The sequence below is a fragment of the Simochromis diagramma genome, unplaced genomic scaffold (assembly GCF_900408965.1).
Source record: "Simochromis diagramma unplaced genomic scaffold, fSimDia1.1 OVJJ01000302.1, whole genome shotgun sequence".
Taxonomy (NCBI): domain Eukaryota; kingdom Metazoa; phylum Chordata; class Actinopteri; order Cichliformes; family Cichlidae; genus Simochromis; species Simochromis diagramma.
In genome coordinates this window covers 1,955,577-1,980,791 of record NW_024386792.1, presented here as the reverse complement: position 1 = coordinate 1,980,791, position 25,215 = coordinate 1,955,577, and the positions used below count along the sequence as shown (strand labels likewise).

The window sequence follows — 25,215 nt, the reverse complement described above, 5'->3', positions numbered from 1 at the left end:
TACCGCAAGTTCAAAGAGATTTTAGTCACACTGGAAGTGTCTGAAAAATGATCTTCCGTAAGCTACTCTAATATTGCCCTACTTTGTTTTCTTTTTGGAATCGTGGGATGAAAAGTCAACCAAATGCAGATATGTTGTAGCTAAAGGTCTTGCTCACTAGGGAGCAGCTGGACTACTGTAAATCTTAGCAGCACCAGAAGCTACAAGAACTGTGGCCACATGGTCCACCCAACCTACAACTCCTAGGGGGTTTTCCAAGTACAGTATCTTGTTCATAGTGACCTCAAGATCATAGTTGTGGAATAATAAATACTAGCACATCTGTGACTAAAGATGACAGCATGTTGGTTCACACAGATACAAGTGTTGCAAATTTAGTTCATTTTCATGCCCAGTCTGGCAAACAGGTTAATTTTTTTATATTCTGGATTTGCCACTAGTTCATGACACATGAAGACTATGTAATCAGATTGACAACATGACATTGGACAACTTGTCTTGGAGGCTTTATCTGGAAGACGTGACTGGACCTGTCAGGCTGTGTCAGGCCACCAGCTGTGGGGCCCTGGCTGACATCCAGTGTGACACCACCCGTGGTGTTTTGTCATCTCTGCTCCCTGAACAGGGAAAGTAAGTGTGGCAGACAGGTATTTTCACAACACATGAGCCTCAAAATTGTAGTGGTTGCTGTGGGAAAGAGGCCCAGCAATTTGAGATTGAGACTGCTTAGTTAGATGTTTGAGGTTTTGAGTTGATTGGGCAGTTCTCCCTAGATCTGAGATGTTGCTAAAGTGTCACTTAAGCCGCATCGCACCACTGAGACCCACCGGACATCCTAATTGTGCCACGGGAGAAAGGGAACTCATCGATCATTCCTTAAAAAAATGCGAAAGACAAAAAACATTGACATGTATTATGTGTTGCTGTCGAGAGAGGAAGAAAGGTCTGCTCTTTTAAATTTTTCCTGGACAAAGGACATTGTCTACTTACTCGAGAATATCGCTGAGGAATTTCCTACCCTGTGGGAAAGCTAAGATAAACATTCTCGAATGCCGTGAGTCAGGAAATAACCTTGAATTAAAAACAGTCTGATAAAACCAAGGAAAAATGTGTTGCCATGGTCATTGAGGAAATTTTTGAACTTGCACTGCCTGTGTGTCAGTGTTAACTGCAGTGATTAACACTTTTATTCTGACATTTAAAAATAATCCTCAGGCTACTGCTTTGTAAAAACAGCGCTGGTGCTGGATGCAAAACAGAAATCAGGTTGGCAGTGCATCACGCTGCTTTCCACTCTGCTCTTTCTGTTTGGTACTCCTTTAGCAGAGAGGGCACTTGAGGTCACTTTGCAAATCCCTTCTTTCCTTTGCCACACCAGGGTAGGAATAAACCTCTTCTACCTAAAAACCATGTCAAAAGGGCTTCTTTTTTCCTACTTTTCTCACAGCAGCTGAAAGCAAATACTTTATCACAGCAAAGGAGAAGACAACTGATACACTACTGACTGTTTTGTCTTATATATTTTATTATTAATGCGCTTTGCTTTTTTGTGTGTTTCTGAACCAATCCTAGAGTCTTGAAATAGCATTGTAAAAGATGCGAGGGGATTAAAACGGCTGCGAGTCTCATCATCCACGGCTGTCAGCGGCTTCATTCATAAATACAATATTCACAAATGCAATAGTGACCCTGGGACATAATTACTCTGCTTCTTTAGAGGAGTGCCTCCATCTCTTCTCTGTTTCTACAGTTTTTTTTTCAACATCTTTTTCTCTTGCGTTATTTTTAATGCAATTCAAGTAATTTTCCAACATCAACGTTGTTGTTGTTGTTTTTGTGTGCATTTTGTCACATTTCTGCGAGCAAAACCAGGAGCTGCCACTCTAAATCTGCCAGGACAGAGTACCATGATAATCCATTTCTTTTTTTACCCCATCATAGTGATAGATGCAAGAAGTTTTAAGCTAACACACACACTAGAACACATGGGATCCTTTCTTTCATCTAGGTATCATCTTTATATAAGAGCTAGCAATCCAGTATTGGGATTGGCTATTTCACTACAGGTTACAGAATGCCTTCTCGTTAATTTGCATTGTACCATATTCCATAGTTGTGCTAAAAGTAAGTAAAGTGTTTGGCATACTTTGAATTGAAGAACATGCAAACTCCACAGACAAGCTGTGAGCCAACAGTGCCACCACCCCACCACTGTATCACCTTACTTCAACACCCTCACAAGTATTTATTGTACGAATACGTTCTTCACACAGTATTACCTAAAGTAGACTAAAGGATGACGGCACAATTTTTTTCGTTGACCTCTCATTTATATTCTTATAAATGTCGATTGTTTTTGTCAGCTGCATTTCTTTAAAAAATGGCAACCAGCCAATCTAACATCACCCGGACTTCACTTCAGGTTTTTTAATCATCAAGAGATCAGAGAAGCGCTCAAATGCATTGTTCTTCTTTTTTACTGAACTTAATTGCTAGTAACAAAAGAAGGCATTTTTAACAATACAAAGCAAAAAGGGGCAAAAAAGGAGAAAAGAGCAAACAAAGAGAGGACAGAAACTAAGATGCCAGATGAACTAACAAACCTGTTATTACAGATGTTTGCAAAATACATCAAACTACGTCTTTATCCAGGTAGATCATAGCAGGTGTCCATCCTATTATAAACAGAGGCAGTTTAAGATATGGGATGGCAGTCATGTCCATCTTTTCGACATGTTTAACTTTTGTAACCACTGAGCTATTGTAGGAGAGTTAGGTTTCACCCAGTTAATGGTAATCACTAATCAGTTTTTCTTGCAATCATAAATAAAACATGTAAAATATAGCACATATATATATGGTAAAGTTTGCACTTTTATAATGTTTGCAGTTCCAGGACATGTGGCTATGATCCCTAACCACACTGCATTTTCTTCAGCAATTGTTATTACCCATATTTTTAACAATGCTTGTCCTTGGAGGAGCCCTGGAGAGCCTCATTTTTATTTTCCAGTCAAATTATTTTCATGGCTGGCTCCCAACCTCCCTGTAACAGCCAGAACAAACATCCTAGTGTTGCGATGTCCAAGTGTCATCATCTATAGTTGTAACACGCTCTAATTTCCCACTGACCTGTAACATGTAAGGTGTTTTCTTGATGTCATTAACAATTTGTAAATATGAGATACTTGATTTGCTTTATTGTTACAAGTCGGGATGCATGTATCATATGAGTCTCAATATGAGTTGGATTCCTTTGGATACTGTCCCTGCCTGTGTGTGTTTTAATGCAGTGTCTGATTTGTAGATATCTAGACAAGCCTTTTTTTTTTTTTCATTTAACATTTTTTGAATAACTCTGAGCTAACCACCTGTAACAGCCTGTTGTAATCTACACCGTGCTGCAGTCCACATTTTGAGATAACCACAGTCCTTATCGCATACCATTTTGCCTGCTGTGTTAGTTATATTGTTGCACAAATGGATAAGTGTAACTGGAGCCTTTTTCATTCTTAAAAATCTCAATGTGGCGAGATGTATTTATGTAACACTACAAATAAGCTTTTGTATCGTTGTGGAGATTCTGTGGTCACCGAGTGTGAAGTGAAGAGTTTATTACCCCCTTTGCCACTGTTTCATACTTGCTTTTTATTTCTACTACAGAAGTATTAAGTTTGTCTGCTGAGAGATGCACATGATTAAGAACTACGTGAGGCTGCACTAAACCGGAGTTTTCAGCCAAATAAAAATACATCATACACTGTGCTCCCCCGTGTTCTCAGGAACTGCCATTCCTGTTTTCGCACTTTTTGTGAGATTGAAATCTTTTGTGTGTTTGTTGGTCAGGAAAAAACAACTTTGTTATACAAATAAAAAAGCTTTGTGTGAAAATACAGTCATTTATAATTGAAATTCAAAGTGCAAGATGTGTTTATATACGCATTTATATGTTGTTTACATAAAATATATTTCTATACTAACATGATACATTAACAAATAAGTTATGATTCTCAGCTCATTTATTCTGACCTCAGTCACAACATCAGTCGACGAAATGCCTGGTTTGGTTGTGCAGTTTGGACGAAGTGACACATAATATACAGCTTGCATATTCAGACCGACTCCCCCTGCTGCTGACCTTCAGCACATACACATTATTTTATAAGGAGGCTCTTGTGGGAGTAAAGTCGCTGCACTCTATAGCAAAATCTGTAACTGGGACATGGCTTGTAGTGACCATGGCTGTAGTGTCTATGACAAAGAAGCACATAACTATCTATGGCAGTAGTGCATGACATGTTTAAAGTGGAAACTCACCTCCAAATTAAATTTACACATTTTTCTTCTTACGCGGAGTCCTGATTTTGTAGGTCTAAAACTATTTCTCCGTCGAGATTGTTTTAGTGAGTTTTTTATGACAGCTATGTAGCTAAAATTACAGCTCAGCTGAAGGTGCTTTAATGCTTAGAAATGAAATACTTACTACACAAAGTTACTCAAAACAAGGTTTGTGGATTTTTTTTATTTTTATAGTAACTTGATCATGATTTCTGAATATATGAATGACATTGCTCGTGATTTTCTCGAGAAACTTCTGGATCTGTAAAAAGGCAGACATCTCTGCGACTGATGTCTTCAATGCTGAGCAGCTCCTACCTAAACAATTTAGATAAATAAGACTTCAGGCCAGAGAAAAAAAATCTGGAGAGAAATGTCACTTTAATTAACAAAATGCAGTCTTCTCCCATCATGTTACCATAGGGCTAAAGGTAATTCTTCTTTTGGTCTGTTATTAATTGCTGTCTTTGTTGAATACTAAAATGTTTTTCTTTTAGTTGAAGATAAAAATGGGCAAATTAACAAACTCCAAACAGAGAGAAAACGAGCTGCTGTTTTTTGTATTATTATTATTAAGACAGCCAAATTTATTGCTTCTTTCATTTGCATAACCCTTTTTAGCTTTCTAGCATAATGGTAAAAGGGTATTCTAATGATCAGTAAGCCTTTTTATATAACAAACATGCCTTAGGTAACACAGTGCTCTATTGGAACAAAGCAGTTTTGATGCTGAAAACAGGCCCCCGCACTCTGAATAAAGCCCCAATAAAAAAATGTGTATAAAATGTAAATAAAAACACAATTTTCTTAAACAGATATTTAATTGAAAATAAATTGTAGAAAACATCTAGTGTTTAAACTGGGATTTTTACTGTTTCATTAAGACTATTTGCATTTTGAATTAGTTGGCAGCAACAAATCTCAAAAACATTGCAACAGGCTGGTAAAGTAACTGCTACTACAAATAAACAGCTGGAGGAACATTTTACAGCTACTTACTGTAGGTTCACTGGCAACAGGTCAGTCACTTGACTGGCTATAAAAACAGCCTCTTGGAGAGGCAAAGTTTCTCAGAAGTAAAGTTTTGAAAACAAAAAACCCTACAAATTGTGAAACAGTTTCAGAACATTTTCCCACAGCGTACAGTTATGAAACTTTGAATTTCTCATCATCTACATTACATATCATCATCCATCCATCCATTCGCTTATCCTTTTCAGGGTCGCAGGGGGCACTGGAGCCTATCCCAGCTGTCATAGGGCGAGAGGCGGGGTACACTCTGGACAGGTCGCCAGTCTGTCGCAGGGCTAACACACAGGGACAGACAACCATTCGCACTCACATATTTACACCTAATGGCAATTTGGATTATCCAATTAACCTATCCCCACAAGCTGCATGTCTTTGGACGGTGGGAGGAAGCCGGAGTACCCGGAGGGAACCCACGCAAACACGGGGAGAATATGCAAACTCCACACAGAAAGACCCCGGCCTGATGGTGGAATTGAACTCAGGACCTTCTTGCTGTGCGGCAACAGTGCTAACCACCGTGCCACCGTGCTGCCGATACATATCAAGATGGGCAAATTCTCTGGATAGTCTGGAGAAATCTCTGTGTGCAACCTACCAGGCCACAAATCAATAATGAAAGACTGTGATGTTCAGGGCCTCAGGCAGCACTGCATTACAAACAGACATAACTCTGTAATGAAAATCACTGCATGAGCTCAGGAAAACTTCCAGAAATCAATGTCTGTGAACACAGTTCGCTGAGCCATCCTCAGATGTTGGTTAAAGCTCTTTTATGAACATGATCCAGAAACCCAACCATTTCTTCTGGGCCAAAGCTCATTTAAGAAAGACTGAGGCAAAGACTAAGGCCAGCAGAAGAAGTCTGAAATTACATGACATGAAATTACAATAACATGGCTTCATAGCAGACGAGTCCAGGTGCTGAACTGGCCTGCCTGCAGTCCAGAACTTTCACAAACTGAAAACATTTAGCCCAGTTTAAACAACTGATATGTTTTCGATGTTCTAGTCTATAAAACTTTTAATTAGAATTTTACAAAGCGTCTACAATCACCCAAATATGAAGCCTTATGTTGTGCTGTACGCTAGCAGACGGTACACAGAGTCAACTCACTCAAGAGAAGCGATGCTTATGAAAAAGTCCAGTTGATTAAAAGTTGATGAGTTCTTGGCTTAGACTTAATTCAGTGCTAATGCCCAATTATGGGCAATAACCGTGTAATTGGTCTTCCCTCTGACTTGGCCAGAGTTTATGTTGGTGTTTGCCAGAGACTTCATCATTGTGTGCTAGGATCCACTGTAATGATCTAGTAGCTGATTAGGGTAAACAATCACATGCTGATTAGTACATGGTTATAATGAGTCTAAGGTTTTAGGCCTGTTTGAATTAATAACGTTAACTAGGATGGACAATTTGAGCTGATAGGAGGGTAGATCTTTCATATCACTGCAATGGCTTCAGGAGAAAAAAGTGACCGCCTTTGTATGACCCAGTAGAATCCAGCTCTTCAATCCCTTTGGAAAATATGTTGAAAGACCTCTGTATAGCTGCTCAGAGACACTTTGCATTCAGCCTGTCTGAACTAAACTAACTGCTCAGAAAAACTGGATAAAATCCAAATTCAGATGTTTCAGGGTAAGGGAGTCATTACTACGAAAATTAGCATTGACTTAGATTATTGAAAAAGTAATTTAGATGGTATGCCATGTCTGGGGATCAGTTCAAAAATCACCATATTCGCTTCTGAGATTATGCTGCGACACCGTAACATGTGGGAAAAGTCAAGCTGACATTAAATGAACTGTGTATCTTCTCAGTTTAGCAGACTGTGCCAAAATTCATTGCAAGCTACATTGGCAAAAAAAAAAAAAATGCTCAGATGGGCTTCACTTGTGCCTAAGTCCTAATAGAAACTGGTTTAAAGTGTGGGATTGCAGAAATGGAAAAGGGACACTGCACCAGGCCATATCTCTCCTCGAGCCAAATGAAAACGCAGAGTGATGCGTCAATCACAGGACTAGTCACAGTGACAGAGTCAGTGAGTGAGAGAGTCCAACAGCCAAAAGAGCCACCTGCCTGTAAGCATTTCACCTTGTCAAGGTCAAGGCTGTTAATACTGAGTGACTTGACTTTAAAACCCTGTAACAGGGTTGTTACAGTAAAGAGTAGCTGTAGAAGAGAGGGGGAGGCCACTAAAGTTGACGGTTAGCACGTTGTCTTGACACTTTCTCTGAACGTGGAAACATGTTTTCATTTGGTAGTACACACAGTTTTACTAACTACACCCTTTTCCACACACACACACACACACACACCACACACACACACTTTTCCACACACACACACACAGTGCTAGCTGTGACACACATTCATGTGTTTGTACTTCAAGGCTGTACTCAGTAGAATAAATAGGAACTGATCAAGCGTTTTGTTTTTTGTTCTGTTTTTGAAAAAAGTGAAAGGGGTCACTTTTTAGCTAACCTACATAATTACAATCTCTCTCTGTTTTTTTATCTTTCTATTCTGATTCTGTTCAATTTAACACTCTGTGGTATTTGCATGCTATCCTGTCCGGCACTGAGAGGTAGACAGACAAAGTTAGCTGCCAGCTGGTGAGTACTATGAAGCATTAAGCTGCTAAAAAGGCACATATTTCCCTGAGGAGTGGGTGGAGGCTGAAACATGGCTAAAGGGAGGGTGAATATTGGACATATATTTATCACATTAACATGACTATTGATAATAATAGTGAGTGCTGGATGTGTTAAGTGTAAAGAAGAAACCATTTCTTTCAGATAGGGCCATGAAGGTTTGGATTTTTCCCCCTTAGTAATAAACACTTTCATTTAGAAACTGGATTTTGTGTTTACTTCTGTTATCTTTGTCTCATATTTTTGTTTGATGATCTGAAACCATTAAGTGTGACAAACATATAAAAAATGCCACTTAAAGTGCTGTTTGTTTTGCATAACCTTTTTTTTATTGGTTTAGTGGATGAAGGGAAATGTGAAATGCTGTTGAACCATATGAAAGAGACAAAACAATAGATACACTGGACAATATAACACAATAAAGTTTAATAATAATAATACAAATCTGGACTCTATAAAACATTACGTGATTAATTCTACATTTCTATAAATCAATTTTTAGGTGAATTAGACTTCAATAATTTTAGCAACTTGTGCCAAAACCCTGGCAACTGCTTGTATTTGTGATAGCTATTTATTTGTACTTTTTTGTGGCAACTTCTCAACAAAAAAAGTTGCGTGTGTTACCATGAAATTGGTTCAAAATACTTCTTTTACTCGTTGAACAGGTCAAAACTCAGGTAATACAAGTCTAAGTAAACAGGGAAGATGTTGTGGGGCCGTTTGTTCACAACTGTGTACGAAGCAAATTAGTTGTCACTGTTAAAAAACAAAAAAACCCCCAATCAGATGGATTTAATTCCATCACTGTGATCATCTCTCTTTGTCACTCTGTAAAACAGTCTAACCAGACCTTTAGCTAAACCTGGTTCCAATAATGGTAAACACATTTTCTCTTATGGACTGTTTGATTACTTAAATGTACAATGTGGAGGGTTTTAATCATGAATTATTTGTATATTGTTCACCATACTCACCCATGTTGTTGTACAGAAAAATACCACACGAAAGTCTACAGGTGCCTGTGGGGAAAAAAAGGAAACAAACTTTGTTTCTCAAGGTCCTCACAAAGATAGATGAACAAAAAGCGCACCACACACGTACATATATAGTAAAGCTCTCTTGCAGCCGTTGGATCTTGTGACAACAGCAGGTGCATTTAATTCCGTATAGAGGGCAGCCCAATGAGAAATACAAAAGGACAAACTTAATTAATAGCCACATGCGATTCCTGGCAGTAGAATAGCATGGTTTATCGGAGATAACAGTGCCACTGAGCACCAATGTGCTTCTAATGCTTAGGTGAGACTGACAGGTCTGTCTACAGGTTTACAGGTTTGTGTCTGTAACTGGCTGCACAAAAGTCTGTGCAAACATTTAATTGCTTTGCGCACTGCAGTGATTGCAGAGATACATGTGATGCACCTTAGCTTCTCTGCGACATAGAATCCGTCTTATCATTTGTGACAAGCTGTCAATACATCTGCAAATCCGGGCTTGTCCTATGTTCATAAGCAGAACACATTCCACTGAGACGAGTGAAAGCTAGGGAGAATGCCATGTGGCTTGATCTTAGGGTCCTCCAACATCGTCATCACAGGGCCTCAGAAGGATCACCTCTTTAACAGGGTATATCATTTTCCCGTCAGTTCTGGGGCAAAGAAAGCATTTGCATCCCATTGATTACTACCCAGTCTGCTGATCAGGGGTGTCAAACTTATTTTAGTTCATGGGCCATATACACCTCCAAATATTACCCTTCCTTTTATTACTGCTGGGTTTAAAGACTTTACTTTGGTGTGGCATGACAGGCCATCGGTACTGACTTGCCATACAACTTTCCTATGGTAATAGGAAATGGGCTGGTAGCACTTTATAGTTAATTTTGAGCACTCAAAGCACTTTGTATTAATTCTCTTTCCCCCAGTCACACATACAGTGATTTTATCTGTATCCTTTTTTTATATATATCTCTCACACACACACTCTCTGATGAATGTATCAGGGGCAACCTGGGGTTCAGTATCTTGCCCAGCATCCTTCAGAACTCTGGTAATACAATTCTGTGTATGAAGTGGGGATCGATCCACCCACATTTTGATTCATAGATGACCCTCTCTACCACTGGAACCACAGATGCTCCGAAACTAAGATATATATGAGGTGGCCCTGAGAGGTCAAATACACTTCACCTTACAAAAGAACCACTAGCAATTAGAAAAATGCTTCAAAAGCACACAAAACACAATAGAAATGATATACAGCTCAACAGAATGAGGAGAAAGATTTCACAAAAGAGGATGGAAGTGTTTTTACGGAGACAATAACGTGATGGAACAGCTGCACAAGTCACAACATAACAGCTGCATAGCTAATAGCAAACATGTATCTACAGTGTTATATGAATCTTGTGATTCATATAATTACCTAGTATCTTTCTCTTCCTCACAAAAGCGATGAATGCTCCTTGTTTTAAGTGTGTCTTCCTGTGCAATCCTCTCACAGCTGTTCTGTCACGTTAATCTCTCCCAAAATACACTTCCGTTGTGTTTTGGGAGATGTTATTTTTTCTCCTTCCGCTGTGTTTTATTCACTTTGCTGTTTTTTCACCCCTTAGCTGTAAAAAAACTGATATTGTTGTCACCTCACCAGGCGGGCGGCGTGGGCAAGCTCGTGAATGCGGTACTCGAGAAGGAGGTCACCTAGGATTTTAAAATTCATACCATAGGTGTTTTACTGGTGTTTTCTTAAGTTACAGTGCAATCAACTGTTCAGGGCCTGCATAGAATGATACAATTTTAAACAACCACTCTCATGGCAACATCGATTCATACCAACTTTCTCAATTCTTCCTGATGCAAAATTATGCCCTATTCTTTGCAATTTTGACATTCTCAAAGTCATCCAGTGGGACAGACTTGGTCCTTTGGTGGCTGGGTGTTTCCTGCAGACTGTATCTTTATAATCCCCACTTTAGATCATGCTTACCTTCCATGCGCACTGTAGAGTCCTTCCTGACAATTAGAAATATGCATTATTTTCATTATTCACCAACATCAAAAGGTAACAGCTGAATGTACGCTGATGTTCACACATGCCAAATCATCGACAGAAACTACCACTGTGTTTATGCATTCACACAAGCGCACATGTGCATATGCACACATACAATACCAAACTACAGATGGATTCCCTCTCAACATCCAGCCTTGAGGCACTTTTCCTCTGGCTTAAGTTACAAAATTGCAAGAGAAACAAATGGATGTCTCTAAAGTATTGTGTTAGTGGGGGGTCTTCTTTGTTTTAGCACATTTGATTACATCTATTTTAATTAAGGCCAGCTATCTTAGCCAACACGCAATGGGCTCAGATTTTCAAAAGGATTGTCATTTCCACTGGGCAGATTTTGCCTTTAATGCTGTAAGAAATGAGGAGCCTTGCATCTTGAGTCAGATGATCTCATAGAAGATCTTCTCAGTGATATTTATACAAATTGTAATTCTGTGTTCTTGCTCAATTTAAAAGATTCTGACTCAGGGGAAAGATGGGAATTAGCAGCAGAGCTTTATCCATGTCTTAAATGATCCAATCCAAAGTCCACAGGGGTGACATCAACAATACTTTATCAATGATGCGGTTTTCATGCCGTCATATTTGTTCTGTACTCGTTATCTTTCTTCATAATAAGTCACAAGACTCCCAGAAAGGTGGGGAAAAGTAAATATGTTAAAGTGAGGAACATTTGGCAGTCTCTGGATATAATGACTCCATGTCTCCTTTAATTGAATGTTGAGTCTGTTCTCAGTTGGTCATCCATGTCTCTGCTGTTTGTGTTTTCGATAGGGAACATCTTTGTGGTGAGCCTGGCAGTGGCAGACCTTGTGGTGGCCATCTACCCATACCCTCTGGTCCTCACCTCCATCTTCCACAATGGCTGGAACCTGGGTTACGTCCACTGCCAAATCAGCGGCTTCCTCATGGGTGTCAGCGTCATCGGCTCCATCTTCAACATCACCGGCATCGCCATCAACCGATACTGTTATATCTGCCACAGCCTCAAATACGATAAACTGTACAGCGACAAAAACTCTGTCTGCTATGTGTTGTTAATCTGGGCGCTGACTGTTGTTGCCATCGTGCCCAACCTGTTTGTGGGCTCGCTTCAGTACGACCCGCGGGTTTATTCCTGCACATTTGTTCAGTCGGCCAGCTCCGCGTACACCATCGCCGTGGTCTTCTTCCACTTCATTTTACCCATCATGATTGTCACCTACTGCTACCTGCGCATTTGGATATTGGTCATACAGGTAAGGAGACGGGTCAAGCCAGACAATCGACCCAAGTTGACGCCACATGACGTTAGGAACTTTGTTACCATGTTTGTGGTGTTTGTGCTCTTTGCTGTGTGCTGGGCACCGCTAAACTTCATCGGACTGGCTGTAGCGATCAAACCGGAGGTTGTGATTCCCCTCATCCCTGAGTGGTTGTTCGTGGCCAGCTACTTCATGGCCTACTTTAACAGCTGCCTTAATGCCATTGTGTATGGCGTGCTGAACCAGAACTTCCGGCGCGAGTACAAGCGTATTGTAGTGTCAGTGTGCACGGCTCGCATCTTCTTCCAGGACAGCTCGAATGACGCAGGGGAGCGGCTCAAGAGTAAACCATCACCGCTCATGACCAACAACAACCAGGTCAAAGTGGACTCTGTCTGAAACAGAACTCAGAGACATAAAACCAATATACTGAGAGTATGAGGAAGAAAAGGAAAAAAAGCTGAGTAAGAAAAATACCAAATATAAACCACAAACAGCTTCTGTCGGGACTCATACGGTGCTATCTGATCTCTGAACAATCACAGCAAGAACAGGGGTGCGTGACATCTTTGTCTCTGATCAAGCACTTTTGTTTGACTCTGCAGTCCCTGTAGTACAAAACAATATATGATGTCTGTTTTGTTTTCATGTTTACAATGATGATATAAATGTATCATTAAATATATAAGTATTTATTTTGTATGAAATGCCATGTAAATACACAATATATCAGGTTCCAGTTTCAAAAGAATAAAAAGAACATTTTATGAGGCCACTAAAATAAGATTTCTACAAATCTCGGTTGAAAAGATACTCGCAAGTTTGTAAATGGAGTTAACCAATTTTAATAACCTCATTCGTGACACTGTAACACTAACTGAGTGCAAGCAGTGTGGCTTGCTGCTGTGTTAGTGTAACCTACAGTACCGTCCATTACATTAGGTGGAATATATTCTTTAGTAAAGACAATATCTCTCGCTCTCTCTCTGTCTCTACCACATTATGTGCTCATTATATTGTATGCATGGATATCGGAAATTATTCATATGCAAAATAAAATCTGATACTGACGGCGTTTTTGCATTAGCCCTGTGTTCAGTGTACTTACAGATGCTCGTTTTACTACAATTCTGGTTTATTGGGGGTGTTTTCTTCTTTCCTTTGGTCATCATGTGTTACAGTTATAAATGGCTTTAAACAGTAACTTTGTTTGCTGCAGTCTTAGCCTCTAACCCTCTCAAATGACCAGTTTGTTTGAAGACACTGCATTGGCCTGTAAATGATGTAGTTTGGTTTGTCCTCTATTCATATTTTTTTTTGCCAGTGTGACAGCTCTGCTACAAATCTGCCTGGGTAACTGGGATTTCACACACAGTGGAACACAGTCATCATTACCTGTAAAAGCATCCAATGGATATGATATGGCAAGGTTATGTAGCAAGTGCTTAGTTTTGTCTGCATTGTCTGAATGATATGAGTGGTGGTTAAACGTATAAGCTCATAAGGTTCTGTCTCCAAACAAATTTTAAGGTGAACTAATGAAAATTGTGCCCTTCACTGTGCCCTTCACAGTGTGAAGAATTCTGCAATGCGTAAGAGGCCGGGACAGTTTAGGCTACTATGCATCAGCACTTGCATGCGTGTTGCATAGTGTGCGTGGGCTACCCGGTTAGTGGAGCACAAAGAAATAATGCACCGCAGAGGAGAGTGGCCCAACCATGCATTTGAAATCCACTTGGCTTACATAACAGCAGCTGACCATCATCCTCAAAGCAAGAGCTAAAAGAGCCAGCACCCACAGGACTCCCTGCCCCCTTCTCAATCTGTTTAATCCCAAGAGCTGTGTGCGGTAGGAAGGAATGAATGGGTTGGGGATGAGCAAATGTAAAAATCCCAGGGATTTACACTGCCCCCAAACAGAGTCATACAGTAATCTGAGGCCAGTGATTTTTATAGCAAGGGATGCAACAAAATGGAAAAGGAAAATCAGGTGTTTCATGTCACTGATTTAGGCTTGTCTTTATTTACTGATTCAGTGTCCAAAAAAAGACCATAAAATGTGGTGTTTACTATGGCGAGGCCATGAAAAGCTCAAACAGAGCACTCAAAGTTCTGTAGTCTGTCCAAACTTTAGATGGAAAAAAAAGTAAATCACTGCAAATTGATGTTGTCTGGGGAAAAAAATATGAATACATTGAACATGTCTTTAAAAAAAAAAAGAAGACAGGAACAAAAGAGAATAAGTCAAATTAGACAGAAAACAGTTCATCCAAAAGTACACCAACAAAAACACAGCATATGTTCTTAATGTCTGTCTCTGCACATTTGGACCTTGAAAAACCTTTGAAAGTCAAACCAGTTTTGCAAAAATGTTTACTATTGTAAGTGTGATTAAAACAAAATAGTAGTTAAGCCTTATAGACATGAAGTCAATCATGTAAAGAAATATCCCAACATCCCATGTAAACTGTCGACTTGTTTGATATATTTGGATGAGCAAACATTTAAAACATTTAATTTTTTTCTTTGGTCATTTTAGCCTTTTTGGCCAGGGTGAAGGGAGTATCTGCCATCAAACAAGAATACAGCTGCATGTAACTACGACGGTGTTTGCTAGTTCACCTTACATGCATTAATTTAATAACGTGGTTAGCCTACTCAAGGTAAATTACACACGAACAACATTAAGCTACTCACGCAGAGAAGAACGGCTGCTGCTGCCATCATCATCATCCGTCATCATTTCTGCTACACTGGCAGGGCTAGGGGCCAGGACTCTCCTCTTCGTGTTTTTGGGGGATGTTGCTAACTCTGGGTCCGATAACAGGCACCACACCCGCAGTAGTTGCGCTTGGTGTGAGGTCTCGCAGCAAGCTATCAAATACGGCGCATTTCTCGGCTTTAAAAAAAAACGCTATGCGTCGCCAGGTGTTTCATCGGATTTGAGGTGTTACCTCCTTTGACAGTATCACAGTATCAGGTTAAAGCACTTGTTGCAGGCTGCTGAGTTTGCATATTTTGCTGTGAAGTACAGCCAGACTTTTGACCGCTTCGCCTTGGACATTTTTAATCTGTAGCTCTGCTCTAAAAGAACGTACGTACCTGGCCCCACCTACTATCCTCGGAAACGTAAAATGATTGGCTAGAATCTAAAGTGTATCACAGCTCAGGAAAAAAAAGCACCGAAATAAAGCACTGAAATGTGCGCTGCTTTTCGGTCTGGTTACTACCATTTATGTCAGAACCGGTGCCATCATGGCACCGGACACCGGTACCCATCCCTAGGTGTGACACTTGTTGGCACCAGTTCTTAGGTACAGTTGTTTAAGTGCTCATTAACATATTTACCTAATCAGCTATTCACATGGTAGCAACTCAGTGCATTTAGACATGTTGAGACAACCTGCTGAAGTTCAAAGTTGATTTAGGTATTTAGAAGAGTATTTCTGAACCCATAAGTTCATGCTGAACCTTAAAGTAAATGAGCTACAGCAGCTGAAGAGCACAATATGCGCCATTCCTGTCAGCTAAGAGCAGGAAACTGAGGGAAAAATGGAAAACCAACTGAATCATTTAAACACCACATCTTGCATGAGTTGCGGACCATTTTCATCTTTTTAGGATCAAAGTGTACCCATCTTCTGATAGTGACTGCTTCAAGCAGAATAACAAACCATGTCAAAAAAGCTCAAATCTTCTTTAACTGGTTTCTTGAACATGACAATGAGTTCACTGTGCTCAAATGGCCTCTACAGTCACCAGATCTCAATCCAACAGAGCACCTTTAGGATGCGGTGGAACAAGAGGTTTGCATTGTAGATTTACAACTGACAAATTTGCAGCAACTGTGCCACAAAGAATTTAGGCAGTTTTGAAGGAAAAAGAGGGGCCCAACCCAGTGCTACCCAACCCAGTGCTACTGGTCAGTAAGTCTCAATCCCAATAATTTAACCCTCCATACAGACTGAAGGGTACAACCTAAAGCCTCTAAAACCCAGAGTCCTGTATTTTCCTTGTTATTGAAAGGTGTGGTTATTATGTTGAAGAGCTCTCCAAATTCTGCAGAAATAAATCACTCCCTGTAAATTTAATCATATACAAGTGGCTTAAATTTCAAACAGCTATGTATTCTAGTATTATTCACACCAAGAGCAGAAATCGACAACAATCACAGATTTGTTACATCACCAGCAGGAAGCTCTTGCAGCTGTGTGTGCCAAAGTGGCACTCCTCTAAAAATCTGTTACAGTCCAAAAAGCAAAATGACAGTTTACAAACATATAAGCAAAGACTTTTAGAAGAACGCGCTCTGGACAGACCTGCTCGGCCACAGAAACAGTTTGATTCAGACCAAAGACTAGAAAAGAACTTCCCACTGTGAGGCACAGTGGTGGAAATGTTATGGTATGCTGTTGCTTCACGGTCTCAGGGGCAGCCTCAGATGAAGTAAGACATTCATAAAACAATGATCCTTGGCACACTAACACACTAACAAAGTTTACGGACGAGTCACGTCCAAGTGTGGCACCAGTAGGCCCTGTATAAAAAAGGCTTGTCTAAACATTTCAAAGGTTTGTAAGCTATGCAAGGAGACCAGCACATGAGATATTTGATGAAGAGTGGATGCTATATTAGTTGGAGGCTCCAGGAAAGCAGGTAAGGGAAATTAATGTTTTTTTCTTTCTTTTCATTGTTTTGTTATTTCAGTGGATTTATTGTTTAAAATGTCTTTTTTTCCAACAGCAGAATATTTGACTCTTTATCATCTACTGCTTGGCACTTCTAAAAGTGTACAAAGGATTTATGTTTTTAGGAAACATTTGGAGAAATGTGCACACTCAGTCTCCTTCACTCAGTCAAAACTGCAAAGATTGGATTTCATTTTTGTCTATAGGGCAAAGTTGCAATAAGCTAATATGGGTAATATGGGTAAGTAAATGTTGTTAGTGTGGCCAAAAACTTGGGCAGTTTTAATCTACTGTGAGCATGTTCATGATGGCACAATGTCGTGTGTCACAGCTGAGGATTTCTTTGCACTCACTTTTTACCTTTACTTCATGATGTTATATTAGAACTCTGCACTGACAGTCTGCCCCCGTATTTAAGGTGCACAACTCTGTAAAGGTTAAAAACAGCTAATAAAAAAACAATACAAGTATATAAAAAGGAAGCGTGGACCTGGTCACACTCATAAATAAGCCACAGCTGCCCTGGGGCGCACTGACAGAGGCTCATGACCCGATGCAGCATCCTCAGGCTTAGGTGCTGTCTGTAGTGGAGCCTGCAGGGTCTATTTGGTCACTGGGTTGCAGATGGACACCCAGAACCAGAACTCATCAACAATCATGGTCTTTGACATGAAAGTTTGGTCAGTTTAACTTAAATTGAATTACAGTTTTATGTCATCAAATCAAAGTTGCTTTGAGGTGCTTCTTATTTTGAGTTAAAGACCCAATAATACAAAAAATACTGAGAATTTCACTGAAAAAAAGCCTCAAAGCAGACAACTCCCTGATCGATGACAGGGGTGTCAAACACAAGGCCCAGGGGTCAGGTGAGATTTCAGTACAGCCCAATGGATCGCATTGGAAAATGTGAAGGAAGGCATAAACTTTTGACTTTACTGTATTTCCATTTAGAACTTTATAAGGTTTATAACCTTTCCTTTTGATAAAGATCTCCTCCATGTCTAAGTCAACAATTAGATGACAGGAAGTTGTTTTTTTCCCCACTATCTACAATATAAATTTTTGTAGTTTAACTTTTTTTTTTTTTTTTTAGAAAGTTTGGTCAGAGATCAAAGCGGGTTGTGTCTGGTCTTTGATGTAAAATGAGTTTGACATCCCTGCCCTATGGTCAACCTATTGGCAGTCAGATTGAAGATTGAGGACTCTTTTCACAGGAGCCCTCCAGCAGAACCAGAGGGCGACTGTTCCTTGAACCCAGACTGGTTGCTGGTTCAGCAAGAGTGGGAGCTGATAGCTGCAGACTCTCCAAAAATAGAATAGGAGTCAAACTTTAACCCTGCACTCTGCGAGCATTGTTCTAGGATAAAATGGTGCTATAAGGTGCTATAAGGTGCTAGGTGCGATAATGGCTAAGGTGGTTAAGATATGTTGGGGCCTGATAATTAAGGACATTGTAGCTGACTTTAAATCCAATCCAGGATTAAGCAGGGAGCCAATGAAGAGAACCCAATAACACAGAAGTGGATGTTTGCTCAGCGAAACTGTAGATGCACACATGCAAGTGGTCAGAACAGGACTTCAACACAGCTAAAAATAGCAGCAGCATTGGTAGAGCTCCAGAGGTCCACAAGGAGATGACCTTCAACGGAGCATCAGAACTTATTTTTAATCAGGTATTGTTATTTCTGTTCATCAGAGGAGTAGCAGAATGTTTGGATTGCACTTGTGCATTTAGTTCTTCTGCTTTTGCTTCTTTTTCTCTGTGGCCTGAATATCCTGTGGGGCTGCTGCTGAAGCCAGGTATATAAAACAATCCACTCTGCATTCTGGTAATTCCACAACTTACCTTACAGAAAGAAGGCAAAAAGACATGCAGTTAGTAGGGTTAGGTTATTTGGATTTGAACCAAGGATCATTATTATTATCATTACTAGCAAAAACTTCCATTAAACTTGATACGGTACAGTTGAGAATTTTAAAGAAAACATTGAATTACTAACAATATGGAATATAGAAATGCAATAGGAATGGGTAACTTGGCAACAGCCCCATCCTGTATGTGGTATGGCTCATATAATAATAATAATAATAATAATAATAATAATAATAATAATATTAATAATACATTTTATTTGAAAGCGCCTTTCAAAACACTCAAGGTCACTGTACATAGTAGAATAAAAGCAACATAAAAGCATAATAAAAGCAAGCAGTTTACAGAATCATAAAAGCATAAGACATAAACAGATAAAATAGCAGAGTGGAGAGGTTATGTGGGATAAGCTATTTTGTACAAGTGGGTTTTGAGTTTGGACTTAAAGAGTGAGAAGGAAGAGATATTTCTTAAATCAGGAGGTAGGGAATTCCAGAGTCGTGGAGCAGAGCAGCTGAAAGCCCTGCTCCCCATGGTTGCAAGACGGGGGGAAGGGACGGAGAGTGAAAGGGAAGAAGAAGATCTGAGACAACGAGATGGGGCGGTGATCTTAACCAGGTCAGAGAGATATGGAGGAGAGAGATGATGAATAGCCTTAAATGTGTACAAGAGTATTTTGAAATTGATGCGATATTTGACCGGGAGCCAATGAAGCTGCTGCAAGGCAGGAGTGATGTGGTGGACAGAAGGGGTCCTGGTGATGATACGGGCAGCAGAGTTCTGGACGCGTTGGAGCTTGTGGATGGATTTTTGAGTAAGACCAAAAAGAAGTGAATTACAATAATCAATCCGGGAAGTAACAAAGCTATAAACAAGAATGGCAGTGGCATGTGGGGTGAGAAAAGGACGGAGACGATTAATGTTGCGCAATTGAAAATATGCAGACCGAGTAACATTATTAATGTGTGAATTGAAAGATAAAGTACTGTCGAGGATGACACCCAAACTTTTCACAGAGGAAGAAATGAAGACCGGTGAGTTATCAATAGTAATAGAGAAACTGTTGGTTCTGGATAATGTTGATTTAGTGCCTACCAAGAGGAGCTCGGATTTATTACTATTGAGTTTGAGAAAATTAGAAGAGAACCATGAATTTAGTTCAGCTAAACAGAGGGTAAGGGAGGATGGGGGAAGAGCAGAATCAGGTTTACTGGACAGATAAAACTGGGTGTCATCGGCATAACAGTGAAAATGTATATTGTATTTACGGAAAATATGTCCAAGCGGTAGAAGGTAGATAATGAAAAGAAGGGGCCCCAGGACAGATCCCTGGGGCACGCCAGTGGTCAGAGGGAAGGGCTGAGAAGTAAAGGATTTGGGTTGAATGAACTGAGTGCGATCAGACAGGTATGATTTAAACCAGGCTAGTGGAGTATGGGAGAGACTGATAGAGGCTAGCCTACTGAGAAGTATAGAGTGAGAAATAGTGTCGAAAGCAGCACTCAGATCGAGGAGAATAAGAGTGGAAAGTAAACTGGAGTCAGCTGCCATAAGAAGATCATTGGTTATTTTTATAAGTGCTGTTTCAGTGCTATGGGAGGGGCGAAAACCAGACTGGAACTGTTCATACAGATTATTATTAGTTAAATGTGAGGAGTTGTGTGGCAACTATTTTCTCAAGAATTTTTGAAAGGAATGGTAGATTGTCACATGATTTGTATATACAAATAAACAGAAACTTTTTATACTTTTTATTTGAAATAAATATTTTAATCAGTCACAATATAAATGTTACAAATCTTGGTATCTAAGGTAGTTTCTAGGCTACGGTTCACCAGGACTTGAACCAATTGTCCAGGAGGAGTCTGGGAACAAACCTGCAGACATATATTCGCTGTGATCATTATAGTATGACGACGACGATGATGACACCTGACTCCTGATTCTGACCTGCATAAACTGCCATGACAATGCCATGTTGTAAGAAAAGACTGTTAGAGGGGCTTAGATGATGCAAAAACTTCATGCAAAAGTGTCACAAAAGTTCTACAAAACATAGCTCTGGGTAAATTTTCATATCAGACTTTGACCACGCATCAGTCCTCCAACATTGGCAAAGAGTTAAGTATGCTGAACAGCATTACAATGACCCACTTAAAAGGCGTTTGTCTTCTTTGAAAAACTATAAGGAAGCCCTTTCACTTCATATTCTACTCTGTTTCTTGCTTCATTCACTCATTTTCTCTCCGTTTTTTCTCAGATCTCCCAGCTTTCATCCACTAATGGAAGTCATTTTCACATACCTTTTACCCCATTTCCCAGAAGGGCATGTCAGCTCTGGTTTCTGCTCGAGCACAAGAATGATATGGACCTCATCAGAGCGAAGAGGAGGGGGGGGGAGGATGAACCGAGAATAATAATAGAAAAGTAGAGTTGGGATGCATGCTGGAGAAGATGTCAGAACCTGTAACATAATGTGGACATTAGCTTCTCTTTTCCCCCCTGAAATCCTAGGGGAAACAAACAAGCATTATGCATCTTGGCCATAATGGTGATGCATATGTTCCTTCTGTTCTTCATCACTTTGTAGTACTAATGTAGTGGAACACTATCCAGCACAGGCTTTCAGCAGTTTGAGCCAGCCTCTTTCACATGAAGTTTTTTCTTCCATAAAATTAAATTGTGAAGTTGTTGCATATTGTTGCAACGTGCATTAAACATTAGATGCAGTCCTTCCCTACCTACTGTACTCTTTATGATTATGAAGGCACTGAGACCAGCTTCAGAAAACACATGCAAACAGACGAAACAGTGCAGGCAAAATTAAGAAAACATACTTTTTTTTATTCTGTATTTTTTGCCACTTACATATGTGATTATGTGTATGCAGCTTGTTTTGGTAGTGGCCTGTGTTTTGCGGTATTTTTTTTATTTCTTTAGTAAATGTTGTGGCTGTGTTGCTAAATTAATAAAGATGCTTTCCTGATTCATTTCTGATTTGTTTGACTTCATTTGTTTTCTCAGGGTTACCACAAAAGCAAAACATTCTGGATATCTTGTCATTTCTGAACAGCCCTTCAGCAGCATCCTCAGCTTGTTGCTGTTTGTGTTATTCTCAGTGCTAACTGATTATTTGGGCCACTTATCCTGGTTGGAGAAGTGGTTAAGAAAATGGACAGATGGATTGTTTTGTGACTGTACAGATGAAGCCAAAGAGCTTTTCAACAAACAATGCAAGGATTAATCAGACATTCTTGGCATAGTGAAGTACTTCTTTTGCATAAATTTGCATCATAGATATAGCTGTTTTGTATGCACAACATTTTTACACCAACTAACCTGATGTGAATGTTTTTGGGCTGTGGGAAGAGGCTGGGAAGAACACAGGGAGAACATGCAAACTCCACACAGAAAGCCTCCAGATGGCCAGCGGATTCACGCCCAGGCCCTTCTTGCTCTTAGGTGATGGTGCTAACCACCCCACCATCGTGGCTGCGTGGGTTCTCTCACTCTGGCTGCACTCCGGCTTCCTCCCACAGTCCAACAAATTGAACGATAGCTTAACTGGTGCTGAGTGTGAGTGAGAATGGTGGTCTGCCACTCTGTCATGGCCCTGGGATGGGCTGGTGACCTGTCCAGGGTGTGCCTTGCCTCTTGCCATATGACTGCTGGGATAGGCTGAATTGGATAAGCAGAAAAAAATAGATGGACTGAGGGATGGATGATTTTGATGCTGTTCATTTGTAGATGCCCTCCAACAGTGGATGCCTTTCAATAGGTTATTTATGCATTTTATAAAACTAGTGCAACTTTGGGCAATGATTGATGTGATGAGATTCAATGGTTATGACTCCAGGACATCAACTGCTGAGAGGAAGAGAAGGCTTAAAAACTGGAGAAAAAGCTATACCTGAGGTCTGCTTCACTAAGCTGGATTATGAACCTGGTCAATTTAAGAGCTGCAGGACTCTTACACTTGATGAAAGTCCTCATTTTATTCAGAAGATTTTACCTTTAGTGGGCTTGAAAAAGCTGCAAATATACAGCACAAACAAATGCTGAAGTTAAGTGAAATAGCGCATAATACATGCTGTCATGTATTGTAGCTCGCCTTTGTCTCTCTTTCTCTTGTGTCTCTTGTCACGTGAGTGAAAGAGATCCACCCACCCACTGGAAAACTTTCTCTGTGTTCCAAGTCATCTGAGTGTCACTCAAACATTCACGAGCGATATTGTTTCCAGATTGCTGGTCCAGTTCTTAATTGTTTTGATCTTCTGTTACCTGATTACTTGCCAACCTGTCTGTGAGACACTGGCCCAATTTCTGCTCTCGCTGCACAAGTGACACACGGACACAACTCGAACGCGCTTGCTCCTGCAAGGAGTTCATGACTCACAAAAGTCAGTTCAGTTAATGGTGTTGGAAAATAAGAACATTCACTTCAAAGTGAATGTTCAAGTACTTCAAGAAAGCAAAAAAAAACCCCAATTTTTTTTAAAATGTGGAAACTGTGTTGTCATGTGTGAAGGTGTTTTGTCTATTTGCATGCATTTTGTCTGTGTAGAGCTCTCAGCGCCTCCTTAAAATCCAATGAAGGGCAATAAAAAGAGACTTGGCAAATCAATGATATATAAGAAGCATGTGACCCAAATGTCTGCTGAAGCTTCTGCTCCATAAGTGAGAGGAAAAACAGCAGCAGACAAAAGCATCCATCTGTGCAGGAAGATAAGGTGACTGTGAAGTTACACAAATGAATACATGAAACAAAGGGTGAATTACATGTTTCCATTCTTTATTACGAGACCTTGTTCTGCAGTGGTTTGCAGTGGCATGCTGGAAAAACAAAGAGAAGCTGTTTATCTCAAACCAATATGAACTCCTAACTTTTGATTTTTGATGACTGTGGATGCCACCATGCATTTATCAGCATTATTGGTACTAGGTCTATATGTTTGAACATATTATTGCCTCTGTTCACCACTGCCGTGGATTTTAAATCAAAAAATCAATATATTATTAAGGGGCAGGCTTTCAGCTATGATCCAACGTTTAGGAATTACAGTCATTTGTATAGTGCCTCATTTTCATAGGCTCAGATGTAGCTGATTTATTATCCACTGTGGTAATGTCATGGTGCTGGGTTGTTGACCCAGCGTTTTGTGTTTAGTGTGATTATTGTCTTCTGTTCTAGTTTATTCTGATTTTGGTATCCTGTGCCCTGTTCGTGTTGTGGATTTCCTGTTTTATTTTGAGGGTCTGTGTCTGTTGTCACTGTGTTCAGCTTGTATCCTCCAGTCGTCTTGTGTATTAGGATCAGCTGTGCTTCCCTCCTGTGTGTGATTACCTGGGTTCCTTGTGTGCGTGTGTGTGTATATAGTGGGTGTCGGTTTGTGCTCTTTGTTGGCTTGTCTGTGTTTCATGGTGTTCTGTTCCTTAGTCTGCATCTCTGCCCTTCACCCCGTTTTGCTATGATCTCAGGTTTGTTATTTAGTTTTCCCAGTTTAGGTTTGTTCAGTAGCTTCTCTCTTCTCATTTCCTGTTTTTGTCACTCTGCCACTTGTAAATAAACTCTCACTCATATCATCAGTCATTGCCTGCATTTTACATCCTTTTCCTCCAACACCACATTGCTCGCCCCGGCGGCCGTGACAGGTAGGTATTTGAACAATGATGCTTTTTAAAAATTATTTTATACACTATGTGCCTGAGTGTATCCAGTTAGGGTGAATTACATGGTAGATAATTGTCCTTATCATCTCCAAGAAAATAATGTGCCTGAGAGACAATCAAAAAGTTAAATTACACATTTCCATCACAACTTCATGTGTGAGTTCATATAGTCTTTAAAAATGATTCGTTTGCATTAAATAAAAGGTTGAAAAATTAAATAAAAAATTACTTTTAAATTTGTAACAGGATTGACTTGCATACTTGCACTTTAGACACTTTATTTCAGTTGCTTTTTACTCTAATTAATCTAATTAACAACAACAACCCCTCAGGTCAGGGGTTCTCTCAGCTCAGGCTCCTGGTACACTCCTTTAAACAGGGGAGGCGTGATGAGCTGATGGAGCTTCAGTGTGTCTCAGCCTCCCCTCCAGCCGCGCCCAAGCCACACCCTGCCACATTTTAATTTTTTTATTTATTTGTTAAATTAAAAAATCTATGTAAACTACGGTTATAATGGTAAAATGTGTAAGGGCTAACATGACCATGACTGTGGCATTGTAGGTCAGAACCAGCAGGGATGCATGCAGCCGCAAAATAATCTTATGTGCACATGATCCAAGAGCTGGTGATGGTTTTTGGCCTTTCCATC

The 25,215-nt window shown here is 40.0% G+C and overlaps 1 protein-coding gene across 2 annotated transcripts in view; it reads left to right on the top strand.

The window, feature by feature from the left end:
* Positions 1-13,410, top strand: part of mtnr1aa (melatonin receptor 1A a) — a 43,484-nt gene extending 30,074 nt beyond the window's left edge. For both annotated transcript variants that reach the window (XM_040023763.1, XM_040023764.1), the window contains exon 2: positions 11,866-13,410. In XM_040023763.1, coding sequence (XP_039879697.1) covers positions 11,866-12,734 — 869 coding nt within the window. In that variant the 3' untranslated portion in view covers positions 12,735-13,410. The remainder of the gene's footprint in view (positions 1-11,865) is intronic.
* Positions 13,411-25,215: the final 11,805 nt, after the last annotated feature.